At 42.4% G+C, this 26,951-nt stretch overlaps 1 protein-coding gene and 1 pseudogene across 2 annotated transcripts; both read left to right on the forward strand.

The window, feature by feature from the left end:
• Nucleotides 1–263: 263 nt before the first annotated feature.
• Nucleotides 264–6,187, forward strand: LOC139029173 (uncharacterized). 2 transcript variants are annotated; one of them, XM_070448631.1, is made up of 7 exons: nucleotides 264–440; nucleotides 1,004–1,200; nucleotides 1,319–1,420; nucleotides 2,732–2,827; nucleotides 2,961–3,071; nucleotides 3,736–3,859; nucleotides 3,985–6,187. In XM_070448631.1, exons 1-7 carry the CDS (start codon nucleotides 413–415, stop codon nucleotides 5,574–5,576), a joined length of 2,250 nt encoding a protein of 749 aa, XP_070304732.1. In that variant the 5' UTR covers nucleotides 264–412; the 3' UTR covers nucleotides 5,577–6,187. The 2 variants fall into 2 exon arrangements, with proteins under 2 accessions (XP_070304732.1, XP_070304733.1); XM_070448632.1 differs by having other exon boundaries at nucleotides 3,805–3,859.
• Nucleotides 6,188–8,697: 2,510 nt separating this feature from the next.
• On the forward strand, nucleotides 8,698–22,904 carry LOC139029174 (zinc finger protein 709-like; annotated as a pseudogene).
• The last annotated feature ends 4,047 nt before the right edge of the window (nucleotides 22,905–26,951 follow it).

Consider the following 26,951-nt stretch of genomic DNA (forward strand, 5'->3'; position numbering starts at 1 on the left):
TTAATAACTCTACCTACATGTACATATTACCCCTGTAACCCCCTGTATATAGTCTCGCTATTGTTATTTTACTGCTGCTCTTTAATTATTTGTTACTTTTATTTCTTATTCTTATCCGTATTTTTTAAACAGCATTGTTGGTTAGGGGCTCGAAAGTAAGCATTTCACTGTTGTATTCGGCGCATGTGACTGATACAATTCGATTTGATTTGGCGGTAATGCAACATTTATTGGATGYCAACCGCCGTTTTAAACCTCATTGAAGAAGAAGGGAACTCATGTGTTACATTTTAATAGTCCCCCGCAGTCTTGTTCGAGAACGCACGCAGTGGCACACATCGGCAAAAGTAGTTGTTATTTTCGATCACCTTATTGCATTTCCAGGTGTCTGGTGTGACTGCAGTGGAGAGATATGCAAAAACAAATGTCTGGGAGGAATGGTAACATGTTTATAGTTACGATACTAGAGCTATATCGGACATACTTGCTAACGTTAGATATGTATGGCTAACTTCTTACTGTTTCGTACGGGAACTGGACTCGTTTCAGAACGTCTAAAATATGTTTTGCATGTCCGCTTTTTTGTTGTTATTGCAGACGTGCAACATTTCATGCCCTTTTATTCAATACAGTAAGCAGTTGAATAAATAAACTTCCTTGAAGTGTTGGCTTGCTAGCTAGCAAACATTCCTTTGCTACTTTGCACAGTCGTTTCACCGCATTTCTAGGCCCGTCCAGAAACAACCCTTACTACCTGTCCTCTTTATTGTAGATCCACGCTTTGATCAACTCCCTTAAGTTCATCAAAAGGAAGACTCAATTATTCTAATAAGGGAAAGACCTAGGGGTTGTTTCTGGATGAATGATGTTTCTCACAACATTATTGACAATGAATCACATAGAATTGGAAAAATAGTTACACAAGCTAGAGTGTTTTGTGATGTGCAATAATAGGTGCGTATACATTGATTTGTGAAAAACGAAGTCAACTTCTCTTTTTCAGGTCTTCCTCTCCACTCTCTGCGCCTCATGGTCCCACCACTGCGGCTGGTCTCAGCTGCCATCTGGCAGACGGTCCAGCAGAGACACGTGATGGATTATGGGATGCTGGATGAGTTTGTTACCATGGTCACAGAGATGGTTCCAGAGCTTCTGAATCACAGTCAGAGGGCCCAACTTATTCTGGGTCTTCGAGCACGGGTGAGAAGAAGAGACAGAACTAGTGTTAATCATTATGTGGGGAACGATAGCATATGATCATATTTAGTCATGTTTATTGTCCAAAATAAGAATCCTAACTGGTTTGCTCTGGTTTCAGCTGGTCCTAGAGTTGTGTCGCTCCAAGCCGATCACAGACCTCCAGACCATTCAGCCACACCTGGACAGGATACAGACCCTCACACCTCTCTGGGGGACACAGGTGAGCTCCTTAGGGCAGAGACTCAGCTAATATCTAAATCAGTCAGTAATACACAATATGTACAAAAGTATGTGGACACCCCTTCAAATGAGTGGATTCGGCTATTTCAGCCACACCCGTTCCTGACAGGTGTATAAAATTGAGCACACAACCATGCAATCTCCATTGACAAACATTGGCAGTAGAATGGCCTTACTGAAGAGCTAAGTGACTTTCAAGGTGGCACCGTCATAGGATGCCACCTTTCCAACAAGTCAGTTTGTCAAATTTCTGCCCTGCTAGAGCTGCCCCGGTCCACTGTAAGTGCTGTTATTGTGAAGTGGAAACAGGTGCAAAACAGCTCAGCTGCGAAGTGGTAGGCCACACAAGCTCACAACGGCACCATCGAGTGCTCAAACTGCCTCTGGAAGCAACGTCAGCACAATAATTGTTCGTCGGGAGCTTCATGAAATAGGTTTCCATGGCCGAGCAGCCACACCCAAGCCTAAGATCACCATGCGCAATGCCAAGTGTCGGCTGGAGTAGTGTAAAGCTCGCTGCCATTGGACTCTGGAGCAGTGGAAATGCGTTCTTTTGAGTGATGAATCACACTTCACCATCTGGCAGTCTGACAGACTAATCTGGGTTTGGCGGATACCAGAAGAAAGCTACCTGCTGAATGCATAGTGCCAACTGTAAAGTTTGGTGGAGGAGGAATAATGGCCTGGGGCTGTTTTTCATGGTTCGGACTTGGCCCCTTAGTTCCAATGAAGGGAAATTTAAACGCTACAGCAAACAATGACATTCTAGACAATTCTGCGCTTCCAACTTTGTGGCAACAGTTTTGGGAAGGCCCTTTCCTGTTAAAGCATGATAATGCCCCCGTGCACTAAGCAAGGTCCACACAGAAATGGTTTGTCGATTGGTGTGAAAGAACTTAACTGGCCTGCACAGAGCCCTGACCTCAACTCCATTGAACACCTTTGGGATGAAATGAAATGCTGACTGTTAGCCAGGCCTAATAGCCCGACATCACTAATGCTCTTGTGGCTGAATGGAAGCAAGTCCCTGCAGCAATGTTCCAACCTCTAGTGGAAAGCCTTCCCAGAAGAGTGGAGGCTGTTATAGCAGCTAAGGGGGGGGCCAACTCCATATTAATGCCCATGATTTTGGAATGAGATGTTCGACAAGCAGGTGTCCACATACCTTTGGTCATGTAGTGTATTTCTGATAAGACAATGATACATTATGGAAAAAATATATGCAGCCTAAATGACAAGCTATCATCTAGATGTCCTGATGAAGGCAACATGTTTATATTATGTGTTTCAGGCGACAGATGCAGAGGTAGGATTATCTGAATCCAACTTTCTGGGGCTGGTTCAAACCCTTCTGAAAGACCCTGATGAGAGAGAACATTTCTTCCAGGTCAGTCAGTATGTGGGTATGGAATAGCCATGGATCATTTCCTGACTGCTGTCATGACTGCTGTGTATTTCAACAATTTAAATGATCTCTTCTGAGAGGTTTTCATAGCTCATATTTCTTTACTCTGTTTTAGGATGTTTTTCCTGTAGAATTTGGTCCCAGTTATGATGCAGCCATTCAGAAACTCATGTGGCAATTTCTTTCGAGACTTGAGAAGCTACTTCCTGTATCAAACTTCCAACAGGTACTAGTAGAAATAAACTAAACCCGTATAGAGGGGTCTTCAACAGGTCGATCGCAGCCCACCTATGAGTAGCTTGCCTAACAATTCTGAAAGTACATGAAATGAGCAGCAGCAGTACAGAACCTTCGCACATTCCTCACTTACCAGATGCGCAATTAAAGGGGAATTACACTTGAAGAACCAAATTTGTTAGTTTTCTTCCAGACCTAAAAATAAATGGTCTTCTGATGTGATTGAGCCATTGATATGGACTCAGAACATCACATTTCATTGTTTTTCTATGAACAATTGTAATTTTGAGAGTGAAAAACTAGAATCTAAAACCAGGTTTTTTATTTTAACTGAAAACATAATTTGGGGATAAAAATTGCAGGTGGAAGTTGTTTATTAACCATTATTTTACCAGGTATATTGACAGAAAACATAGTGTACTACTTTCTCTTGTACACTAAGGACCTGGTGAAGAGTTGCGCGGGAGAAGAGAACAATGTTTCTATTCGAAAGCTAGAAAACAAGTAACTTTTGACATGTTTCATTTTTTAAAGGTAGCTATCGTGCTAGAAAAGGTTAGACCACTGATATAGAGGAACCATGGACTTGACACTTAGGCATTGTGTGAATTCTACCTATGTTCCTTCTAACTCTGTATTCCTCGTTGTGTCAGGCTGCCTTGTTGCTCAGCGATGTTCCCTCTGTTCTGGAGGAATGTGTTGAGTCTGTGTCTCACCCTCAGCAGATGAATATCCTGCTTCAGTACCACAGAGACCTTGGCCCGCTGGACAACCATGGTAGGCATCTCACAGTACCCATTTTCATGCTTTATATGATGGATTTGTTTTGTCACACCCAATGGAAAATTACGTCTATTGAGCATTACTGGGTTGTTTTGGTTCCCTTTTTCCTTCTTTCACAGACCCTCCATCTTCCACCGATGGGGACTGCATTCTCTCAGCTCTCTGTCTTCCTCCTGTGGAACGGGTGGTGATTGCAACAGAGGTGGAGAAAGAAGGAACAAGTATGGATGTAAAAGAAAGAGAGGGGGTGGATAGCAGGTCAGGGGAATGTGAGAAAAACAAAACATCCTCTGTTAGTGATGAGGATGATGCAGAGTTTGTGGACCCCGAGACAGGCAAGGTGGAACCAAAGTACGAAACGGTGATGGTTATCGGGGAAGACGGGATGGTGCAACCTTTTGAAGATTTAAGTGTCGGGAAAAAGAGATCTTTCAAAAAGCCTAAAATAAAGACACACAAAGCCAGGGGAAGTCATGGAGAACAAATGCTTAGCATAATCAACAGCAAGTCTAATGTGATCATATCCTCTGTGCTTTACCAGCCCTCAGTGGATCTACAAAGGGTTGACACTACCAACCTGATATTATTGCCTTTTATACCAGTAAGAAGAAACAGAGGGCTGAAGATGAAGACATTTCTGACACAAGAACAGAAACAAACCGACACAGAATTTTCTGAAAAATATACATTCAAGCAGTGCCAGATTTGTGAGAAGACTTTCAGTCGAAGTGCAGACATGAAGCGGCACCAGAAAATCCACACAGGGGAGCCTATCCAGAACCCAAAACAGAAAGAGTCAAAAGTGTGCTGCATTTGCGGAAGGATGTTCGCAGACATAGAAAAGCTAGACAGGCATAAGCTGGTGCACAACCCCTTGAAATGCACCATGTGTGAAAACAGCTTCAATGGTGTCAAGCCCATCAAGAAACACTATCTGGATGTCCATAAATTCAGCGGGCCATTCCTCTGCACCTACTGTGAGAAAAGCTACACTGAGTTATCAGATCTTGTCAGACACGAGAGGACTCACACTCTCCCTTACCAGTGTTCCCACTGTCCAAAGAAATGTAAATCATCAACGACTCTTGCCGAACATGAAAGAATACACACAGGTGAGAAATGCCTTTGCTGGGAGTGTGGAAAAGCCTTTATCAACATAACAACGCTGAGAAACCACATGCTAAATGTTCACAGCAAACCTGAAGATAAACACTCCTGCTCCCAGTGTGACAAATCTTACGGGGAGAAGAGGGCATTGGTAAGTCATGTGAAAATCTGTCATGCTGGGGTGCGTTATCCATGCACATACTGCGGTAAGCTGTTTCTTAGCATGTCCTCATTGACAAGGCATGACCTGATTCACACTCAGGAGAGGCCTTTTAAATGCACAGAGTCTGAGTGCGGGAAGGGTTTCAGATCTCCAAAGGAACTGAGGGTACACATGAGATATCATACTGGAGAGCGGCCATATAAGTGTAAAATCTGTGGGAAGGGTTTTACGCAAAATTGTTATATCACTCGACACATGCGAACTCATACGGGGGAGAAGCCGTATCCGTGTTCTGTCTGTGGGAGAAACTTTTCTGACTTAAGGGTACGGAAAAGACACATGATGACTCACACCGGAGAGAAGCCCTACAAATGTTTAAAATGCGAGAAAGCTTTCAGTCGGACAGAACTTTTGAAAGCACATGACAAGAAAGAACACTGAGCAAATTCAAATCAAGGGATTATTTTTTTTGTGTATAGATGTTCTAGTCTCTGAAGACAGATGGGTTGCCTCCCACAATGTTCCATTGTCATGTGCTCCCAAGGTCTCAGATTTTCGAGACTATATAGATGTTGGTAATGAAAAATGTTGTCCCTGTGTTCTGAACTTATAACATAGTGGGGAACACTTATCCCTGCAATGCTTTTAGGGGCAAGAGTTGGAAATAATGCAAGCTATAAACACTGATGTAACACATCGAATGGTAGTTTAGTCATTGTGTTTGTTGAATGAATATATATATATATGTATAAAAATTACTTTTAAAATCACACCCAATAATGTTTATTTTTAAGTTGGTCCATACGAGACCCCTGGGCCATGTTCTCATGCATGAGTTTGATGGTTCAAGTGTAAATAAAAAGCTTTGAATTAGTGTGATTTAAATATTTTTTAATAATCATGCTTATAGTAGCTAGCTCATTTGTATTGTATGTATAATGTGACTAGTGTCTCTGATAGACTTATTCAGACGATTTAGACGTTGGCTGGAATAGACTCGATAAAATAATTGTGTGCTCTGGTTTCCCTACAATAAAGTAACACAATGCGCAGCTCCTGACCAAACTTCTCTGTACTGGCTCTTGCTTAGTGGCTACGCTGAGGAACTGGCTACATATGTTATTTTATAGCGCAATGGGATCTACACTCTTACAGGGCACAGAGGACAGGTACCTTTCGTCACAGACAGAACAATGAGACATATTTCACCGGATTTATTAATGAGAAGCATCCGGTTGGCTTGTCCACTCACTACCAAATATGAGACACATATTTCCCTCAGATTACACAGACCCACAGAAAACAAATCCAGTTTTGATATACTCCCATATCTATTGGGTGAAAAACTACAGTGTGCAATCACAGCAGCATGATTTGTGACCTGTTGACAACAAGAAAAGGGCAACCAGTGAGGAACAAACACCATTGTAAATACAATCCATATTTATGTTTATTTATTGTCCCTTTTTTAACTTGAACTATCATTACAATACTGCACATCGTTACGATACTGTACAGTGGCAAGAAAAAGTATGTGAACCGTTTGGAATTACCTGGATTTCTGCATAAATTGGCCATAAAATTTGATCTGATCTTCATCTAAGTCACAACAATAGACAAACATAGTGTGCTTAAACTAATAACACACAAATTATTGTATTTTTCTTGTCTATGTTGAATACATAATTTAAACATTCACAGTGTAGGTTGGAAAACGTATGTGAACCCATAGGCTAATGACTTATTCAAAAGCTAATTGGAGTCAGGTGTCCGCTAACCTGGAGTCCAATCAATGAGACCAGATTGAATATGTTGGTTAGAGCTGCCCTGTCCCATAAAAACACTCACAAAATTTGAGTTTGCTATTCAAATGCCTCAAACAAAAGAGATCTCAGAAGACCTAAGATTAAGAACTGTTGACTTGCATAAAGCTGGAAAGGGTTACAAAAGTATCTCTAAAAGCCTTGATGTTTATCAGTCCACGGTAAGACAAATTGTCTATACATTTKTATTTTTTTATTTCACCTTTATTTAACCAGGTAGGCTAGTTGAGAACAAGTTCAACTAAATGGGGAAAGTTCAACACTGTTGCTACTCCCTAGGAGTGGCCGTCCTGCAAAGATGACTAAGAGCACAGTGCAGAATACTCAATGAGGTTAAGAATCCTAGAGTGTCAGCTAAAGACTTACAGAAATCTCTGGAACATGCTAACATCTCTATTGACGCGTATATACCATACGTAAAGACTAAACAAGAATGGTGTTTATGGGAGGACACCACGGAAGAAGCCACTGCTGTCAAAAAAAACCATTGCTGTACATCTGACGTTCGCAAAAGAGTACCTGGATGTTCCACAACGCTACTGGCAAAATATTCTGTGGACAGATGAAACTACAGTTGAGTTGGTTGGAAGGAACACACAACACTGTGTGGAGAAAAAATGGCCCAGCACACCAACATCAACCTCATCCCAACTGTRAAGTATGGTGAAGGGAACATCATGGTTGGAGCTGCTCTGCTGCCTCAGGGCCTGGACAGCTTGCTATCATTGACGGACGTCTGATCCGCAACTACAGAAAACGTTTGGTTGAGGTTATTGCTGCCGAAGGAGGGTCAACCAGTTATTAAATCCAAGGGTTCGCATACTTGTTCCCACCCTGCACTGTGAATGTTTACACGTTGTGTTCAATAAAGACATGAAAACGCATAATTGTTTGTGCGTTATTAGTTTAAACAGACTGTTTGTCAATTGTTGTGACTTCGGYGAAGATCAGATCAAATTGTATGACAAACTTATGCAGAAATCCAGGTAATTACAAAAGCTTCACATACTTTTTCTTGCCACATATTATAGACATAATATGACTTTTGGAACTTTTGTGAGTAATGTTTACTATTCATTTTTTGTTTGTCTATTTAACTTGCTTTGGCAATGTAAACAAATTGAATTGAAGCCCAGCGGCCAGCAGTGATAAATGGATTTTGGCCGAGATTCTGCTAATTTACTAATCGATGAAATATTTGACCTCCATACAGTTTTCTGTTCCCAAAACTATACGTCACGAACAGAGTGGACTACGTTTTGTGGACTTTGCACTCCTTCTAAACAAAGTTTAAAGGCGAATTGAGTTATTGTACACGCGCTTTTCACAGTACAGGCGTTCCCCTACGGAAATATGCAAATATATGCTATAAAGCGCCAATAGGATCTCGCTAGTTCGTGCTTGGCTCTGCCCACCTCCTTACTTGTTCTGCCCACTATGGCAATTGTGTTCYCATTTGAAACKACAGGCTGTGGTGTATCTTGGTTTAGTTATAAAGGTCTTAGCTCTCGGTCTGATATTTAATGTCTTGTTTCTTATTTTTTTKGGGGGGGTGGATTATTTGTGTTATAGTATTGTATACTTACTGCACTGCTGGAGCTAGAAATAAGCATTTCACTCCACCTGCTTTAACATCTGCTCATATGTGTACGCGACAAACTTTGATTTGTGGTGTAACTTCAAAATGGGTCCCCCACAGTCTTGTTCGACAACGTACACACACAGTGGCACACATCGGCAGAAAAAGTTGCCATTTTCGATCCCCCTATCAAAGTTCCTGGTGAATGCAGTGGAGAGACATGCAAAAACACATGTCTGGGGGGAAAGGTAACATATTTATAGCTATGCATACGATACTAGAGCTAGATAGCCATACCTAGCTATGTCCTAACGTATTGTTTTGTGCGGCAACAGAACTCGTTCCAGAACGTCTAACATATATGTTTTGCGGGTCTGTTTTTGTTAGTTATTACAGATGTGCAGCAGCATTTCTGTTACCTTCTGATTTCATTCCCGCTATTTTATTGAATATGGCAGTTGAAGATAGCAACTGAACACTTCTAGGAAGTGTTTCTAACAAGCGAATTGCATTGCCTTTGCAGTCGTTTCACTGCTTCTCTAAACCCGTCCAGAAACAACTCTTCAAATCAAATTATATTGGTCATACACGTGATTAGCAGATGTTATTGCGGGTGTAGCGAAATGCTTGTGCTTCTAGCTCCGATAGTGCAGTAATATCTAACAAATTACACAACATATACACACAAATCTAAGTAGTAATGAATTAAGACGATATACATATGGACGAGCGATGTCAGAGCGGAACAGACTAAGATACAGTAGAATACAGTATATACATGCACTACCAGTCAAACGTTTTAGAACGCATACTCATTCAAGGGTTTTTCTTTATTTTTTACTATTTTCTACATTGTAGAATAATAGTGAAGACAAACTATAAAATAACACATATGGAATCAGTGTAACCAAACATTTTTTTCAACATATCAAAATATATTTTTTATTTTAGATTATTCAAATAGCCACCCTTTGCCTTGATGACAGCTTTGCACACTCTTGGCATTCTCTCAACCAGCTTCATGAGGTAGTCACCTGGAATGCATTTAAATTAACAGGTGTGAATTCTTAAAATTTGTGGGATTTCTTTCCCTAATGCGTTTGAGCCAATCAGTTGTGTTGTAACATGGTAGGGGTGGTATACAGAAGATAGCCCTATTTGGTAAAAGACCGAGTCCATGTTATGCAAAGAACAGCTCAAATAAGCAAAGAGAAACAACAGTCCATCATTACTTTAAGACATGCATGTCAGTCAATGTGGAACATTTCAAGTACTTTGAAAGTTTCTTGAAGTGCAGTCGCAAAAACCATCAAGGGCTATGATGAAACTGGCTCTCATGAGGACCGCCACAGGAATGGAAGACCCAGAGTTACCTCTGCTGCAGAGGATAAGTTCATTAAGAGTTACTAGCCTCAGAAATTGCAGCCCAAATAAATGCTTCACAGAGTTCAAGTAACAGACACATCTAAATATCACCTGTTCAGAGACAGTGGGAATCAGGCCTTCATGGTTGAATTGTTGCAAAGAAACAACTACTAAAGGATACCAATAAGAAGAAGATACTTGCTTGGTCCAAGAAACACGAGCAATTGACATTAGACCGGTGGAAATTTGTCCTTTGGTCTGGAGTCCAAATTGGAGATTTTTTTGTACCAACCGCCTTGTCTTTGTGAGACGCGGTGTTGGTGAACGGATGTCCACATGTATTTCCCACCATAAAGCATGGAGGTGTTATGGTGTGTGGGTGCTTTGCTGGTGACACTAATTTATTTAGAATTCAAGGCACACTTAACCAGCATGGCTACCACAGAATTCTGCAGCGATATGCCATCCCATCTGGTTTGGGCTTAGTCCCACTATAATTTGTTTTTCAACAGGACAATGACCMAACACACCTCCAGGCTTTGTGTGGGCTATTTTACCAAGGAGAGTGAGGGAGTGCTGCATCAGATGACCTGGCCTCCACCATCCCCCGACCTCAACCAAATTGAGATGGTTTGGGATGTGTCAGACTGCAGAGTGAAGGAAAAGCAGCCAACAAGTGCTCAGCATATGTGGGAACTCCTTCAAGACTGTTGGAATAGCATTCCAGGTGAAGCTGATTGAGAGAATGCCAAGAGTGTGCAAAGCTGTCATCAAGGCAAAGGGTGACTTTTTGAAGAATCTCAAATACAAAATGTATTTAGATTTGTTTAACACTTTTTTTGGTTGCTACATGATTCCACGTGTTATTTCATCGTTTTGATGTATTCACTATTATTCTACAATGTAGAAAATAGTAAAAATAAAGGGAAAACCCTTGACTGAGTAAGTGTTCTAAAACTTTTGATCGGTAGTGTATGAGATGAGTAATGCTAGATATGTAAACATTATTAAGTGAATGAGATACTGTAGCATAGTATAGAAAACAGTATATACATATGAGATGAGTAATGCCAGATATGTAAACATTAAGTGACTAAGATACCATAGTATAGAATACAGTTGAAGTCGGAAGTTTACATACACTTAGGTTGGAGTCATTAACTTGTTTTTCAACCACTCCACAAATTTCTTTAACAAACTAGTCTTGGGAAGTTGTGCATGACACAAGTAATTCTTCCAACGATTGTTACAGACAGATTATTTCACTTATAAATCACAGTATGTACATGGGCCAGAAGTTTACATACACTAAGTTGACTGTGCCTTTAAACAGCTTGGAAAATTCCAGAAAATGATGTCATGGCTTTAGAAGCTTGTGTTAGGCTAATTGACATCATTTGAGTCATTTGGAGGTGTACCTGTGGATGTATTTCAAGGCCTACCTTCAAACTCAGTGCCTCTTTGCTTGCCATCATGGGAAAATCTAAAGAAATCAGCCAAGACCTCAGAAATAAATTGTAGACCTCCACAAGTCTTGTTCATCCTTGGGAGCAATTTCCAAACGCCTGAAGGTACCATGTTCATCTGTATAAACAATAGTACTCAAGTATAAACACCATGGGACCACGCAGCTGTCATACTGCTCAGGAAGGAGACGTGTTCTGTCTCCTAGAGATGAACGTACTTTGGTGCGAAAAGTGCAAATCTATCCCAGAACAACAGCAAAGGACCTTGTGAAGATGCTGGAGGAAACAGGTACAAACGTATCTATATCCACAGTAAAACGAGTTCTATATCGACATAACCTGAAAGGCCGCYCAGCAAGGAAGAAGCCACTGCTCAAAAACCGCTATATAAAAAGCCAGACTATGGTTTACAACTGCACATGGGGACAAAGATCATACCTTTTGGGGAAATGTCCTCTGGTCTGATGAAACAGAAGTAGAACTATTTTGCCATAATGACCATCATGTTTGGAGGTAAACGGGGGATGCTTGCAAACCGAAGAACACCATCCCAACCGTGAAGCACGGGGGTGGCAGCATCATGTTGTGGGGGTGCTTTGCTGCAGGAGGGACTGGTGCACTTCACAAAATAGATGTCATCATGAGGAGGGAAAGTTATGTGGATATATTGAAGCAACATCTCAAGACATCAGTTAGGAAGTTAAAGCTTGGTCGCAAATGGGTCTTCCAAATGGACAATGACCCCAAGCATACTTCCAAAGTTGTTGCAAAATGGCTTAAGGACAACAAAGTCAAGGTATTGGAGTGGCCATCACAAAGCCATGACCTCAAGCCCATAGAAAATTTGTTGGCAGAACTGAAAAAGCGGGAGCGAGCAAGGAGGCCTACAAACCTGACTCCGTTACACCAGCTCTGTCAGAAGGAATGGGCCAAAATTCACCCAACTTATTGTGGGAAGCTTGTGGAAGGCTACCTGACACGTTTGACCCAAGTTAAACAATTTAAAGACAATGCTACCAAATACTAATTGAGTGTATGTAAACTTCTGACCCACTGGGAATGTGATGAAAGAAATTAAAGCTGAAAGAAATTATTATTTAAATAAATTCTTATATACTATTATTCTGACATTTCACATTCTTAAAAAATTTGGTGATCCTAACTGACCTAAGAAATTTTTACTAGGATTAAATGTCAGGAATTGTGAAAAACTTCTGACTTCAACTGTACATATGAGATGAGTAATGCAAGATATGTAAACATTTTTAAAGTGCCTAGTGTTCCATTCCTTAAAGTGGGCAGACTGCACCACCCTCTGTAGAGCCTTGCGGTTGTGGGCGGTGCAGTTGGCGTACCAGGCGGTGATACAGCCCGACAGGATGCTTTCAATTGTGCATCTGTAAAAGTTTTAGGTGACAAGCCAAAATTCTTTAGCCTCCTGGGGTTGAAGAAGCTCTGTTTGGCTTTCTTCACCACACTGTCTGTGTGGGTGGTCCATTTCAGTTTGTCAGTGACGTGTACGCCAAGGAACTACCTCTCCTCTTTATTGTAGATCCATGATTTGATCAACTCCTAAGTTAATATAAAGGAAGGCTCAATGATTCCAAGCAGGGAAAGGGCTAGGTGTTGTTTCTGGATGGATGAGGCGTTTCTCTCTCTCATTCACACCCCATTCTTGAAAATGAAACCCATAGTAACACAGTATTAATAGTAAACTAGTTAAAAAATTGTTCAACACGCTAGAGTGTGATATGCATTAAGAGGTGCTTATAAATAAGTCAATATCTCTGTTTCAGGTCCCTCTCTTCCTCTCCCCTCTCTGCGCCTCATGGTTCCACCACTGCGGCTGGTCTCTGCAGCCATCTGGCAAACGGTCCAGCAGAGACACGTGATGGATTATGGGATGCTGGAAGAGTTTGTTACCATGGTCACAGAGATGGTTCCAGAACTTCTGAATCACAGACAGAGGGCCCAACTTATTCTGGGTCTTCGAGCACGGGTGAGGGATGGAACTAGTGTCCATCCATTATGTGGGGAACGATGGCATATGATCATATTTAGTCATGTTTATTGTGTCAAATAATGTCCCAAATAAGTATCCTAACTGGTTTGCGCTGGTTTCAGCTGGTCCTGGAGTTGTGTTGCGCCAAGCCAATCACAGACCTCCAGACCATTCAGCCACACCTGGACAGGATACAGACCTTCACACCTCTCTGGGACACAGGTGAGGTTCAAAGGGCATATAGGCTCAGCTAACGTTTACGTCAGTCAGTCAGTCCTAGACATAACTCTTTTATGATAATGATCATCATAACAAAAGTGTTTTATTTTTTGCAGACTGATGATGGAGATTTATCAGACTCCAACTTTCTGGGTCTGATTCAAACCTTGCTAAAAGACCCAGATGAGATGGAACACTTCTTTCAGGTCAGTGTGGCTGTGCGTATACTAGTACAGAAGTGCAGTCTCACAGTCCAGCTTATTCAGTGGTCACCAAATTTTTCTGCGTTAAGATCACTTACTGAGTCAAAATGCAAGCTGAGATCTACCGCTCGGATTTTTATATTTTTTTAATGACTTTAAAAAAGTAAGCCTATGCAACAACCTCTTTGGGCTAGGGGGCAGTATTTTAACGTCCGGATGAAAAGTGTGCCCAAAGTAAACTGCCTGCTACTCAGGCCCAGAAGCTAGGGTATGCATATTATTAGTAGATCTGGATAGAAAACACTCTGAAGTTTCTTAAACTGTTTGAATAATGTCTGTGAGTATAACAGAACTGATTTGGCAGGCGAAATCCCGAGCACAATCCATCCAGGGTAAAAAAATTGAGGTCAATGTGTTTTCCATTAGGTTTCTATGGGAAACCCTTTTTAATAGGAATCTGGTTGGAGTTCCTATGGCTTCCACTAGATGTCAACAGTTTTTAGAATTTGGTTGATGTTTTTCCTTTGAGAAATGAAGAAGTAGTCCTGTTCTTTCCATGTGTCACTCAGATGGACTCCAGTCTTTTGTTGCGCGTGACCTGGAACGAGCTTCATGTTGTTTTTATCCAGAATGATGTCTGTGAGTAAAACAGAACTCATATGGCAGGCAAAAACCTGAGAAAAAATCCAAACAGGAAGTGGTAAATCTGAGGTTTGTAGTTTTTCAACTCTTTGCCTATCCAAGATAGTGTAAATTTGGTCTGATTGCACTTCCTAAGGCTTCCACTTGATGTCAACAGTCTTTAGAACCTTGTTTGATGGTTCTACTGTGAAGGAGGGGGGAATGGGAGCTGAATGAGTCAGAGGTCTGCCAGAGTGGCATGAGCTGATCACGTGGGCTCACGTGAGAGTTAGCTGCATTCCATCGCATTTCTACAGACAAAGGAATTCTCTGGTTGAAACATTATTGAAAATTCATGTTAAAAACATACTAAAGATTGATTCCATACTTCGTTTGACATGTTTCTACGAACTGTAATATGACTTTTCGTCTAAACTTTCGCATGGACTTGTCCGCGCCTCATGAGTTTGGATTGTGTACTAAACGCGCAAACAAAAAGGAGGTATTTGGACATAAATGATGGACTTTATCGAACAAATCAAACATTTATTGTGGAACTGGGATTTCTGGGAGTGCATTCTGATGAAGATCATCAAAGGTAAGTGAATATTTATCTATTTCTGACTTCTGTTGACACCACAAAATGGCGGATATCTGTATGGCTTGTTTTGTTCTCTGAGCGCTGTACTCAGATTTATTGGATGGTGTGCTTTTTCGGTAAAGCTTTTTTGAAATCTGACAGCGGTTGCATTAACCTTTCATTGCTACCCATCCCGGATCCGGGAGCATCCTCATCAAAAAAGCTGACTAGCATAGCCTAGCCTAACGCGACAGGGATATCATATAATATAATAKAATTTTCATGAAATCACAAGTTCAATACAGCAAATGAAAGATAAACATCTTGTGAATCCAGCCATCATTTCCGATTTTTGATGTTTTACAGCGAAAACACTATGTATTTCTATTAGCTAACCACAATAGCAAAAGACTCAACCGCATTGAGCTGCAAACCGTGGTTATACATTGTGAATATGTAGCATCGATTCACCAGAATCTCCGGAGATATTTTGGACACTCACCTAATCTGACCAAAGAACTCATCATAAACTTKACTAAAAAATACATGTTGGACAGCAAATGAAAGATACACTAGTTCTTAATGCAACCGCCGTGTTAGATTTTTAAAAATAACTTTACCATAACAAACAGCTTACGTTATAGCGAGACAGCGCCCGCAAAAAGGGCGGAAAATAGAACTCTACATTTTCCACAGAAATACGAAATAACATCATAAATGGTTCTTACTTTTGCTGAGCTTCCATCAGAATCTTGTACAAGGAGTCCTTTGTCCAGAATAAATCGTTGTTTGGTTTTAGAATGTCCTCTTCTCCTGTCGAATTAGCAACCTTAGCTAGCCATGTGGCGCGAACATGTCCATCTTCTCCTGACGCAAAGAAAGGAAAATGCCAAAAGTCGCAATAAACGTTGAATAAACGGATACAACTCAGTTGAAAAAAAACTACTTTATGATGTTTTTATCACATCTATCAAATAAAATCAGAGCCGGAGACATCCACCGTCTATACCGAACGCTTTTCAGAAGCCAATGTCGATGTCCTTCCCGCGCCTAGGTAGAGAAAGGAAATTGTGGTCACGTCATTCCAAGAGCTCTTGTTCGACCTCAGATCAAGCTAGACACCCCATTCCACCTTCCACTGCCTGTTGACATCTAGTGGAAGGCGTATGGAGTGCATGCAAATCCATAAATATTAAGCAATTGAATAGGCAGGCCCTGGAACAGAGCATCGTTTTCAGATTTTTCACTTCCTGTCTGGAAGTTTGCTGCCAAATGAGTTCTGTTTTACTCACAGATATAATTCAAACAGTTTTAGAAACTAGAGTGTTTTCTATCCAATAGTAATAATAATATGCATATTGTACGATCTAGAATAGAGTACGAGGCCGTTTTAAATTGGGCACGATTTTTTCCAAAGTGTAAACAGCGCCCCCATATTGACAAGAAGTAGGAGAAGTGGATCTAAAATTCCATGCATAACACTTGTATCTTTTAGCAATGTTTATTATGAGTATTTCTGTAAATTGATGTGGTTCTCTGCAAAATCACCGGATGTTTTGGAACTACTGAACATAACGCGCTAATGTAAACTGAGATTTTTGGATATAAATATGAACTTTATCGAACAAAACATACATGTATTGTGTAACATGAAGTCCTATGAGTGTCATCTGATGAATATCATCAAAGGTTAGTGATTTAATTTTATCTCTATTTCTGCTTTTTGTGACTCCTCTCTTTGGCTGGAAAAATGGATGTGTTTTTCTGTGACTAGGTACTGCCCTAACATAATCGTTTGGTGTGCTTTCGTCGTAAAGCCTTTTTGAAATCGGACACTGTGGCTGGATTTACAACAAGTTTATCTTTAAAATGGTGTAAAATACTTGTATGTTTGAGGAATTTTAATTGTGGGATTTCTGTTTTGAATTTGGCGCCCTGCAATTTCACTGGCTGTTGTTGAGGTGGGACGCTAGCGTCCCGAATATCCCAGAGAGGTTAACTAACCTCCAGATGAGCTTCAATGCCATACAACACTCCTTCCGTGGCCTCCAACTGCTCTTAAATGCAAGTAAAACTAAATGCATGCTCTACAACTGGTCGCTGCCCGCACCTGCCCGCCCGTCCAGCATCAGTACTCTGGACGGTTCTGACTTAGAATATGTGGACAACTACAAATACCTAGGTGTCTGGCTAGACTGTAAACTCTCCTTCCAGACTCACATTAAGCATCTCCAATCCAAAATTAAATCTAGAATCGGCTTCCTATTTTGCAACAAAGCATCCTTCACTCATGCTGCCAAACATACCCCCGTAAAACTGACCACCCTACCGATCCTCGACTTCGGCGATGTCATTTAGAAAATAGCCTCCAACACTCTACTCAACAAATTGGATGCAGTCTATCACAGTGCCATCCGTTTTGTCACCAAAGCCCCATATACTACCCACCCCTTTGACCTGTACGCTCTCGTTGGCTGGCCCTCGCTTCATAGTCATCGCCAAACCCACTGGCTCCAGGTCATCTACAAGTCTCTGCTAGGTAAAGCTCCGCCTTATCTCAGCTCACTGGTCACCATAGCAGCACTCACCCATAGCACGCCCTCCAGATGATATATCTCACTAGTCACCCCCAAAGCCAATTTCTCATTTGGCCGCCTTTCCTTCCAGTTCTCTGCTGCCAATGACTGGAACGAACTGCAAAAATCACTCAAGCTGGAGACTCTTATCTCCCTCACTAGCTTTAAGCACCAGTTGTCAGAGCAGCTCACAGATCACTGCACCTGTACATAGCCCATCTGCAAATAGCCCATCCAACTACCTCATCCCCATACTGTATTTATTTATTTATTGCTCCTTTGCACCCCAGTATCTCTACTTGCACATTCATCTTCTGCACATTAATCACTCCAGTGTCTAATTGGTATATTGTAATTACTTCGCCACCATGGCCTATTTATTGCCTTACCTCCCTTATCTTACCTCATTTGCACACACTGTATATAGATTTTCTTCAACTGTATTATTGACTGTATGTTTTGTTTATTCCATGTGTAACTGTGTTGTTGTATGTGTCGAACTGCTTTGCTTTATTCTTGGCCAGGTCGCAGTTTAAATGAGAACTGGTTCTCAACTAGCCTACCTGGTTAAATAAAGGTGAAAAAAATATATAATTAAAACTTTGCTGTGCTTTCGAGGATTTTTTTCAATGTATGGTGCGAGGAAACTGTGCAGACACGTTGATCTGAGCTTTCTCATTGGCCAGCGGTAGGCCTATAGGTGCACTTGATTTGCTGTCTGGGCCTGTCAGGTATGCAGAGTTCTACCTTCAGACACATGAAATGGTTCAAAAAGGGAACACTTTACCTTCCCGGCACTAGGGCTGCTGAATCAAGTGCACCTGCCATCAACAACTCAAGGCTTTATCGTTGTTTTTGTTTTTTACAGAAATGTTTGGTGATCGACTAAGAATGCCTTTGAGATTGACCAGTCGCTATCGACCGGTTGGTGAACATTGATCTTATTTATAAACAATGCTGACCTTTTTCCAAGGTCTGCTTTTATTCTGCTTCCAAGGTCTCCTTTTATTCTGTTTACGGCTGTATGCTTCCATGTGAGTTGCAGATTACACTTTTTCTTATACCAAATGTGTTTTCTTTTATACTCATTTCTTATTCTCTATTAGGATGTTTTTCCTGTGGAATTTGGTCCTAAGTATGATGCCGCAATAGAGAAACTCATGTGTCAGTTTCTTTCAAGACTTGAGAAGCTACTTCCAGTATCAAATTTTCAACAGGTACTAAAATTATAATAATACCTTAATCAATTCAGTGAAGGATCACTATTCACAAAGTTTCGTATAGTATCTTTTGAATCATCCCTAAATCCTATCTATTTTCCTTCTGTGTCAGGCTGCATTCCTGCTCAGTGATGTCCCCTCTGTTCTGGAGGAATGTGTTGAGTCCATGTCTCACCCTCAGCAGCTGAAAACCCTGCTTCAGTACCACAGAGATCTCGGCCAGCTGGACAACCATGGTAGGCATCTCTCACAGAACCCATGTAGATGCTAGCTTTTCTTCAGTAGAGGACATTAAAATGTATTCTTTATTTAACCATTGTCTTTCATTAATCATCTTCCTTTTCTAGATACTCTGTCTTCCACTGTTGGGGACTGCATTCTCTCTGCTCTCTGTCTCCCTCCTGTAGAAAGGGTGATTGCAACAGAACAGACAGAATCAGAAACACCAGTGTCATCCTTGAAATGTCTTCATGGATACATTCACCAAAGAGTTGGAGGTGGACTCTGCAACACTGACAGAGTACACAGAGATGGAACCGGGGACAAGTATGGATGTAGTAGAAAGAGAGGAGAGGGTGGAATGTGAGAGAAACAACAAACTATCTATAGAGTTTGCTGACCCTGTGGACCATGAGGACATGGAGGTTCATGCCGGTAATGAAGAAGAGAAGGTTGTGGGGATTGGACCAGTAAAAGATGAGACGGAAGATATTGTTGAAGAGGTGGACTCCAGGTACGAAACCGTGATGGTTATTGGGGCAGATGGGGTGGCGCAGACTTATGAAGATTTAAGTGTCAAAAGGAAGAGATCTTTCAGAAAGCCTAAAATAAAGACACATAAAGCCAGGGGAAGTCATGGAGAACAAGTTACAAGCATAGACGTGTCTGATGCGATCATATCATCCATGCTTCACAAGCCTTTAGTGAAGCTACAAAGGATTGACTCTACTAACCTGATGTTGCCCTGTAGACCAGTTAGACAAAACAGGGGGCGTAAGCTGAAAACATTGCTAGCACGAGAATGTAAACAAACCGAAACAGAATTGACTGAAGAAAAAACATTAGAGCGGTGCAGACATGAAGCGGCACCAGAAAATCCACACACGCCCATTTCAGTGTCTCCAGTGTAGGAAGCGCTTCCAGTGCCATTTTGATCTGACGAGACATCAGCAAAATATGTGTAAAGTAGTTGTCAAAACCTAAAGGTAAAACACCAAAGCAGCTCAAAGGAAATGACGAAAGACCTGAAATGTTGAATAAGTGTCATAAGAGTTACAAGGACCCGCAGAGCTTGGAGAAACCAAGACTAAAATGTGAAAAAACCTCTAAGAAAAGGCGTAGCAGATCTCCAGCTAGTAATGAGAAGGACTCTGAGATGTCCAGTGAAACAGTCCAGAACCCTGAGGGAGGGGACACAGAGCTGGCCAGTGGAACTCCTCTTGAGGCAACACCTGAGGACAGTGACTCGTCCTCCACCAGTACACCCCAAGACCCATCTTACGAACCTAGCCAGACTGAAAAACGCAACCAGTCAAAAGTGTGCTGCATTTGTAAAAAACTTTTGCCAAAATCTTACAGCATGCAAGTTCTCATGAGATCCCACTCAGATCTGCACCCTCACAAATGTCCTCATTGTGGRCAGATGTTCAAAAACATCAATGATATGAGAAAGCACATTGTAAAGATAGTGTGCAAGGTGCTGCGAGCTGAGTCTGAAGAGGCCCAAGTACATGCACTCACCCACAGCCCTCTCCACTGCACTGAGTGCAGTAGGATGTTTGCAGACCCAGAAAAGCTAGACAGGCATAAATTGGTGCACAAGCCCTTGAAATGCACCATGTGTGAAAACAGCTTCAATGGTGTCAAGCCACTCAAGAAACACTATCTGGATGTCCGTAAATTCAGCGGGCCATTCCTCTGCACCTACTGTGAGAAAAGCTACACTGATTTAGCAGCTCTCCTCAGACACGAGAGGACTCACACCGGAGACCTCCCTTACCAGTGCTCCTACTGTCCAAGGAAGTTCAACTTATCAGCGGTTGTTGTCGAACACGAGAGAATACACACAGGAGAGAAACCATGCCTTTGCTGGGAGTGTGGAAAGGGCTTTATCAACAATGCAAAACTGAAAATGCACATGCTATGTGCTCACAGAAAACCTGAAGATAAACACTTCTCCTGCTCCCAGTGTGACAAATCTTACGCGTTACAAAAGACGTTACAAGGCCATGTGGCGAGACATCATGCTGGGGTGCGTTATCCATGCACATACTGCGGTAAGCTGTTTCTTAGCATGTCCTCATTGACAAGGCATGACCTGATTCACACGCAGGAGAGGCCTTTTAAATGCACAGAGTCTGAGTACTGTGAACCATCAGATCCTCCTCTCCACCCTCTCCGAGTTGGGCATCTCCGGCGCGGCCCACGCTTGGATTGCGTCCTACCTGACATCGCTCCTACCAGGTGGCGTGGCGAGAATCTGTCTCCGCACCACGTGCTCTCACCACTGGTGTCCCCCAGGGCTCTGTTCTAGGCCCTCTCCTATTCTCGCTATACACCAAGTCACTTGGCTCTGTCATATCCTCACATGGTCTCTCCTATCATTGCTATGCAGACGACACACAATTMATCTTCTCCTTTCCCCCTTCTGATAACCAGGTGGCGAATCGCATCTCTGCATGTCTGGCAGACATATCAGTGTGGATGACGGATCACCACCTCAAGCTGAACCTCGGCAAGACGGAGCTGCTCTTCCTCCCGGGGAAGGACTGCCCGTTCCATGATCTCGCCATCACGGTTGACAACTCCATTGTGTCCTCCTCCCAGAGTGCTAAGAACCTTGGCGTGATCCTGGACAACACCCTGTCGTTCTCAACTAACATCAAGGCGGTGACCCGTTCCTGTAGGTTCATGCTCTACAACATTCCTAGAGTACGACCCTGCCTCACACAGGAAGCGGCGCAGGTCCTAATCCAGGCACTTGTCATCTCCCGTCTGGATTACTGCAACTCGCTGTTGGCTGGGCTCCCTGCCTGTGCCATTAAACCCCTACAACTCATCCAGAACGCCGCAGCCCGTCTGGTGTTCAACCTTCCCAAGTTCTCTCACGTCACCCCGCTCCTCCGCTCTCTCCACTGGCTTCCAGTTGAAGCTCGCATCCGCTACAAGACCATGGTGCTTGCCTACGGAGCTGTGAGGGGAACGGCACCTCCGTACCTTCAGGCTCTGATCAGGCCCTACACCCAAACAAGGGCACTGCGTTCATCCACCTCTGGCCTGCTCGCCTCCCTACCTCTGAGGAAGTACAGTTCCCGCTCAGCCCAGTCAAAACTGTTCGCTGCTCTGGCACCCCAATGGTGGAACAAACTCCCTCACGACGCCAGGTCAGCGGAGTCAATCACCACCTTCCGGAGACACCTGAAACCCCACCTCTTTAAGGAATACCTAGGATAGGATAAAGTAATCCTTCTAACCCCCCCCCCCCCCTTAAAAGAGTTAGATGCACTATTGTAAAGTGGTTGTTCCACTGGATATCATAAGGTGAATGCACCAATTTGTAAGTCGCTCTGGATAAGAGCGTCTGCTAAATGACTTAAATGTAAATGAGTGCGGGAAGGGTTTCAAATCGAAATCTGAAGTGAAGGTACACATGAGATACCATACTGGAGAGCGGCCTTTTCAGTGTAAAGTCTGTGAGAAGGGTTTTACTCAACTGTTATATCACTCGACACATGCTAACTCATACGGGGGAGAAGCCGTATCCGTGTTCTGTCTGTGGGAGAAACTTTTCTGACTCTAGGAAACGGAAAAGACACATGATGACTCACACCGGAGAGAAGCCCTACAAATGTTTAAAATGCGAGAAAGCTTTCAGTCGGACAGAACTTTTGAAAGCACATGACAAGAAAGAACACTGAGCAAATTYATTAATATTTTAGCGTTTAAGTTTTTGCCTATAGATGTTAGTTAAACATTTTGTCCCACACACGTCTCCAACTCAATCATTGAGTTTGCAGACGAGCCCTGGAGATGAGAGCCCTGATGGAGTGGTGCCAGGAAAATAACCTCTCCCTCAACGTCAACAAAACGAAGGAGCTGATCGTGAACTTCGACAGCAGAGAGACCACGCCCCCATCCACATCGACGGGGCCGCAGTGGAAAGGGTGAAAAGCTTCAAGTTCCTCTGCTTGCACATCACTGAACCTGAAATGGTCCATCCACACAGACAGTGTAGGGAACAAGGCACAACAGCGCCTCTTCAACCTCAGGAGGCTGAAAAAGTTTAGCCTGGCCCCTTAGACCCTCACAAACTTTCTACAGATGCACCATTGAGAGCATCTTGATGGGCTGTAGATTGGTTCTCCAGATTGTGGTTCAGTCAGCCCAACACATCACTGGGGGCACACTGCCTGCTCTCCAGGATATCTACAGCACCCGGTGTCAGAGGAAGATCATCAAGGACCTCAGCCACCCGAGCCATGGCCTGTTCACCCCCCTACCATCTACAACAGGATTTCCCAAACTCAGTCCTCGGGACCTCAAGGGTTGCACGTTTTGGTTTTTGCCCTAGCACTACACAGCTGATTTCAAATAATCAACTAATAATCAAGCTTTAATAATTTGAATCAGCTGTGTAGTGTTAAGGCAAAAACCAAAACGTGCACCCCTTGGGGTCCCGAGGACCGAGTTTGGGAAATGCTGAGACAATACAGGTGCATCAAAGCTGGGACCGAGAGTCTGAAAAACAGCTTCTATCTTCAGGCCATCAGACTGTTAAACAGTCACCATCAGCCCGCCTCCGCCCAGTACCCTGCCCTAAATCTTAGTCACTGTTACTAGCCGGCTACCACCCGATACTCTACCCTGCACCTCAGAAACTGCTGCCCTATGTACAGTTCATAGTCATTGAACACTGGTCACTTTAATGTCTAAGTACTGTTGTACCCACTTCATATATACTGTAGTCTAGTCTTATTTTATTTAACCTTTATTTAACTAGTCTAGGATCATCCTATATAGCTGTTGCTGTATACACATTTACTATTCATATACTGTCTATACACACCATCATATACATATACACTGAACTAAAGTAGAAACACAACATGTAAAGTGTTGGTCCCATGTTTCATGAGCTGAAATAAAATATCCCAGAAATGTTCCATACACACACAAATCGTATTTCACTCAAATGTTGTGCACAAATTTGTTTACATCCCTGTTTGTGAGCATTTCTCCTTTGCCAATATAATCCATCCACCTGACCGGTGTGGCATATCAAGAACATGATTAAACAGCATGATCATAACGCAGGTGCACCTTGTGCTGRGGACAGTAAAAGGCCACTCTAAAATGTGCAGTTTTGTCACAACACAATGCCACAGATGTCTCAAGTTTTGAGGGAGCGTGTAATTGACATGCTGATTGCAGGAATGTCCACCAGAGCTGTGTCCACCAAACCGTCATTTGAGAGAATTTGGCAGAACGTCCAATCGGCCTCACAACCACAGACCACATGTATAGCGTCATGTGGGCGAGCGGTTTGCTGATGTCACGTTTTGAACAGAGTGCCCCATGGTGGCGGTGGGGTTATGGTATGGGCAGGCATAAGCTACGGGCAATGAACACAATTGCATTTTATTGATAGAATCTCTGCGCATTCAAATTGCTGTGATGAGATCCTGAGGCCCATTGTCGTGCAATTCATCTGCCGCCATGACCTCGTTTCAGCAAGATAATGCACGGCACAATGTCGCCAGAATTTGAACACAATTTCTGGAAGCTGAAAATGTCCCAGTTCTTCCATGGCTTGCATACTCACCAGACATGTCACCCATTGAGCATGTTTGGGATGCTCTGGATCGAAGGGTACGACAGCGTGTTCCAGTTCCCGCCAATGTCCAGCTACTTCACACAGTTATTGGAGAGGAGTGGGACATTTCACAGACCACAATCAACTGCCGGATCAACTCTATGAGAAGGAGATGTGTTGCGCTGCATAGGGGGGGTAGTCACACCAGATAGACTGGTTTTCTGATCCACGCCCATACCTTTTTTTTTTAAGGTATCTGTGACCAACAGATGCATATCAGTATTTCCAGTCATGTGATATCCATAGATTAGGGCCCAGTATATTCATTTCAATTGACTGATGTCCTTATATGAACTGTAACTCAGTAAAATCTTTGAAATTGTTGCATGCTACATTTGTATTTTTCTAGAGTATATATTTATTTTCCGGGCTCTGACATTGCTCGTTCTAATGTTATTGAATTCCTTTCTTTGTATTGTTAGGTATTACTGCAGTGTTGGAACTAGAAACATAAGCATTTCGCTACACCTGCAATAACAAATAGAAAATGTGTATGCGACCAATTAAATGTTATTTGATTTAACTTTTGCTGGATCTTAACTGTTAACTGATCTTAAATATTGTTGTTCGCTGTCTAAAAGCGCCCACACATTGCACCGAATGTGAATCTAGCGTTCGTCTGCCGATCGTTCAGCGCGCTGTGTATTTAGGGACCACCAGCTGTAGATGTCCCATTGCCAACATCGGTGCGCAAATTACGTTTAGAGGTGCTAAGTACTATCGGCCAGCAAACGCTGTTGGTTTGTTTGAGCCCTAACAATAAATGATCTAAGAAACAATATAACATTTCTGGGAATAGGTATCCCTGCGATGTGTTTAGGGACAAGAGTTGAAAATAATACAAACTATAAACACTCTGATGCAACGAATCGGATGGTGATTTAGTCAACGTATTTGTTTTGATCTATTCTCATTCAAAAAACAATGTGTATTTTGCTGCAGATCCCTATTCACCGCTGGAGGGAGTCGGTAATCTGTCTCATTCATCCATTCACCCACACTTCACTGAATGTAAGTGGATGGGAACATGATTTTGGAACATACTGTACCTTTGTTTTTGTCAGTCAGAATAAATTGTGCATTCTGAAACGTATGGTAAACGATATTTTCTTTTATTTATTTTTTGGGTTTTGTATGTTAGATAATTGGAGAGAAAATGAGGGCAGCGTCTGTTATTGAACAGTGATTGTCAGCAGCATCACATCACAAATGTGGCGTTCAAAGTTCAATATGTTCAGAGGTTTCTAAGATAAGGCTCTAGCACTGTATTATATATAGGCTACTGTCAGATAGATACTAGACTAGTATAGGTATGCTGTAGTGTAGTATATTCTACAATGGAATGGGTTTTTCCGCCAGTCACACCCAAGACATTTTGTGCTTTAATTGGTCCCTATGAGAGCCTGTTCTCATGCATATGGTTCACTTGTTTCAAATGTAAATAAAAACGATTGAATGAGAGTGAATTAAACGTCTTTAACACTAATAATGCTTACAGTAGTTAATTTGTCTATTTAGTTTATGTATAAGGTCTGTGATAACTGTCTTTAATAGGTAGGCTATATTCAGAGGATAGGCCATAAAGGTTGGCTGGAGTAGAYATCAATTAAATAATCATGTGCACTTGTTTTCACAGACCCTACAACATGTACATAGTCCAGTAGTCTGCAAGGATGACACAACTATTCATACTCGATAATCCACTTATAAATCATCCAATAGCGAAAAGGTATTTATATTGGCTACCTATGCCACATCAAATGATTAGCGAGTGTAAAAGGGAGTGTGCAGTGTGAGTACACTGACGGTGCAGGTGTGGTAGCACAGTGCCACCGACGCGGCCAGCTACCAAGGACTGTTGGCTCTCCTTCTCCGTGGCCGACGTGAGTAAGACATTTAAGCGTGTTAACCCTCGCAAGGCTGCCAGCCCAGACAGCATTCATAGCCACGTCCTCAGAGCATGCGCAGACCAGACCAGTGTTCACGGACATATTCAATCTCTCCCTATCCATTCTGCTGACACCACATGCTTCAAGATATCCACCATTGTTCCTGTACCCAAGAAAGGAAAGGTAACTTAACTAAATGACTATCGCCCCGTAGCACTCACTTCTGTCATCATCAAGTGCTCTGAGAGATTAGTCAAGGATCATATCACATCTACCTTACCTGACACCCTAGAGTCTAGGGCCTAGACCCACTTCTATTTGCTTACCGCCCCAATAGATCCACAGATGATGCAATCGCCATCGCACTGCACACCGCCCTATCCCATCTGGACAAGAGGAAT

The sequence above is a fragment of the Salvelinus sp. IW2-2015 genome, linkage group LG18 (genome assembly GCF_002910315.2).
Source record: "Salvelinus sp. IW2-2015 linkage group LG18, ASM291031v2, whole genome shotgun sequence".
NCBI lineage: Eukaryota > Metazoa > Chordata > Actinopteri > Salmoniformes > Salmonidae > Salvelinus > Salvelinus sp. IW2-2015.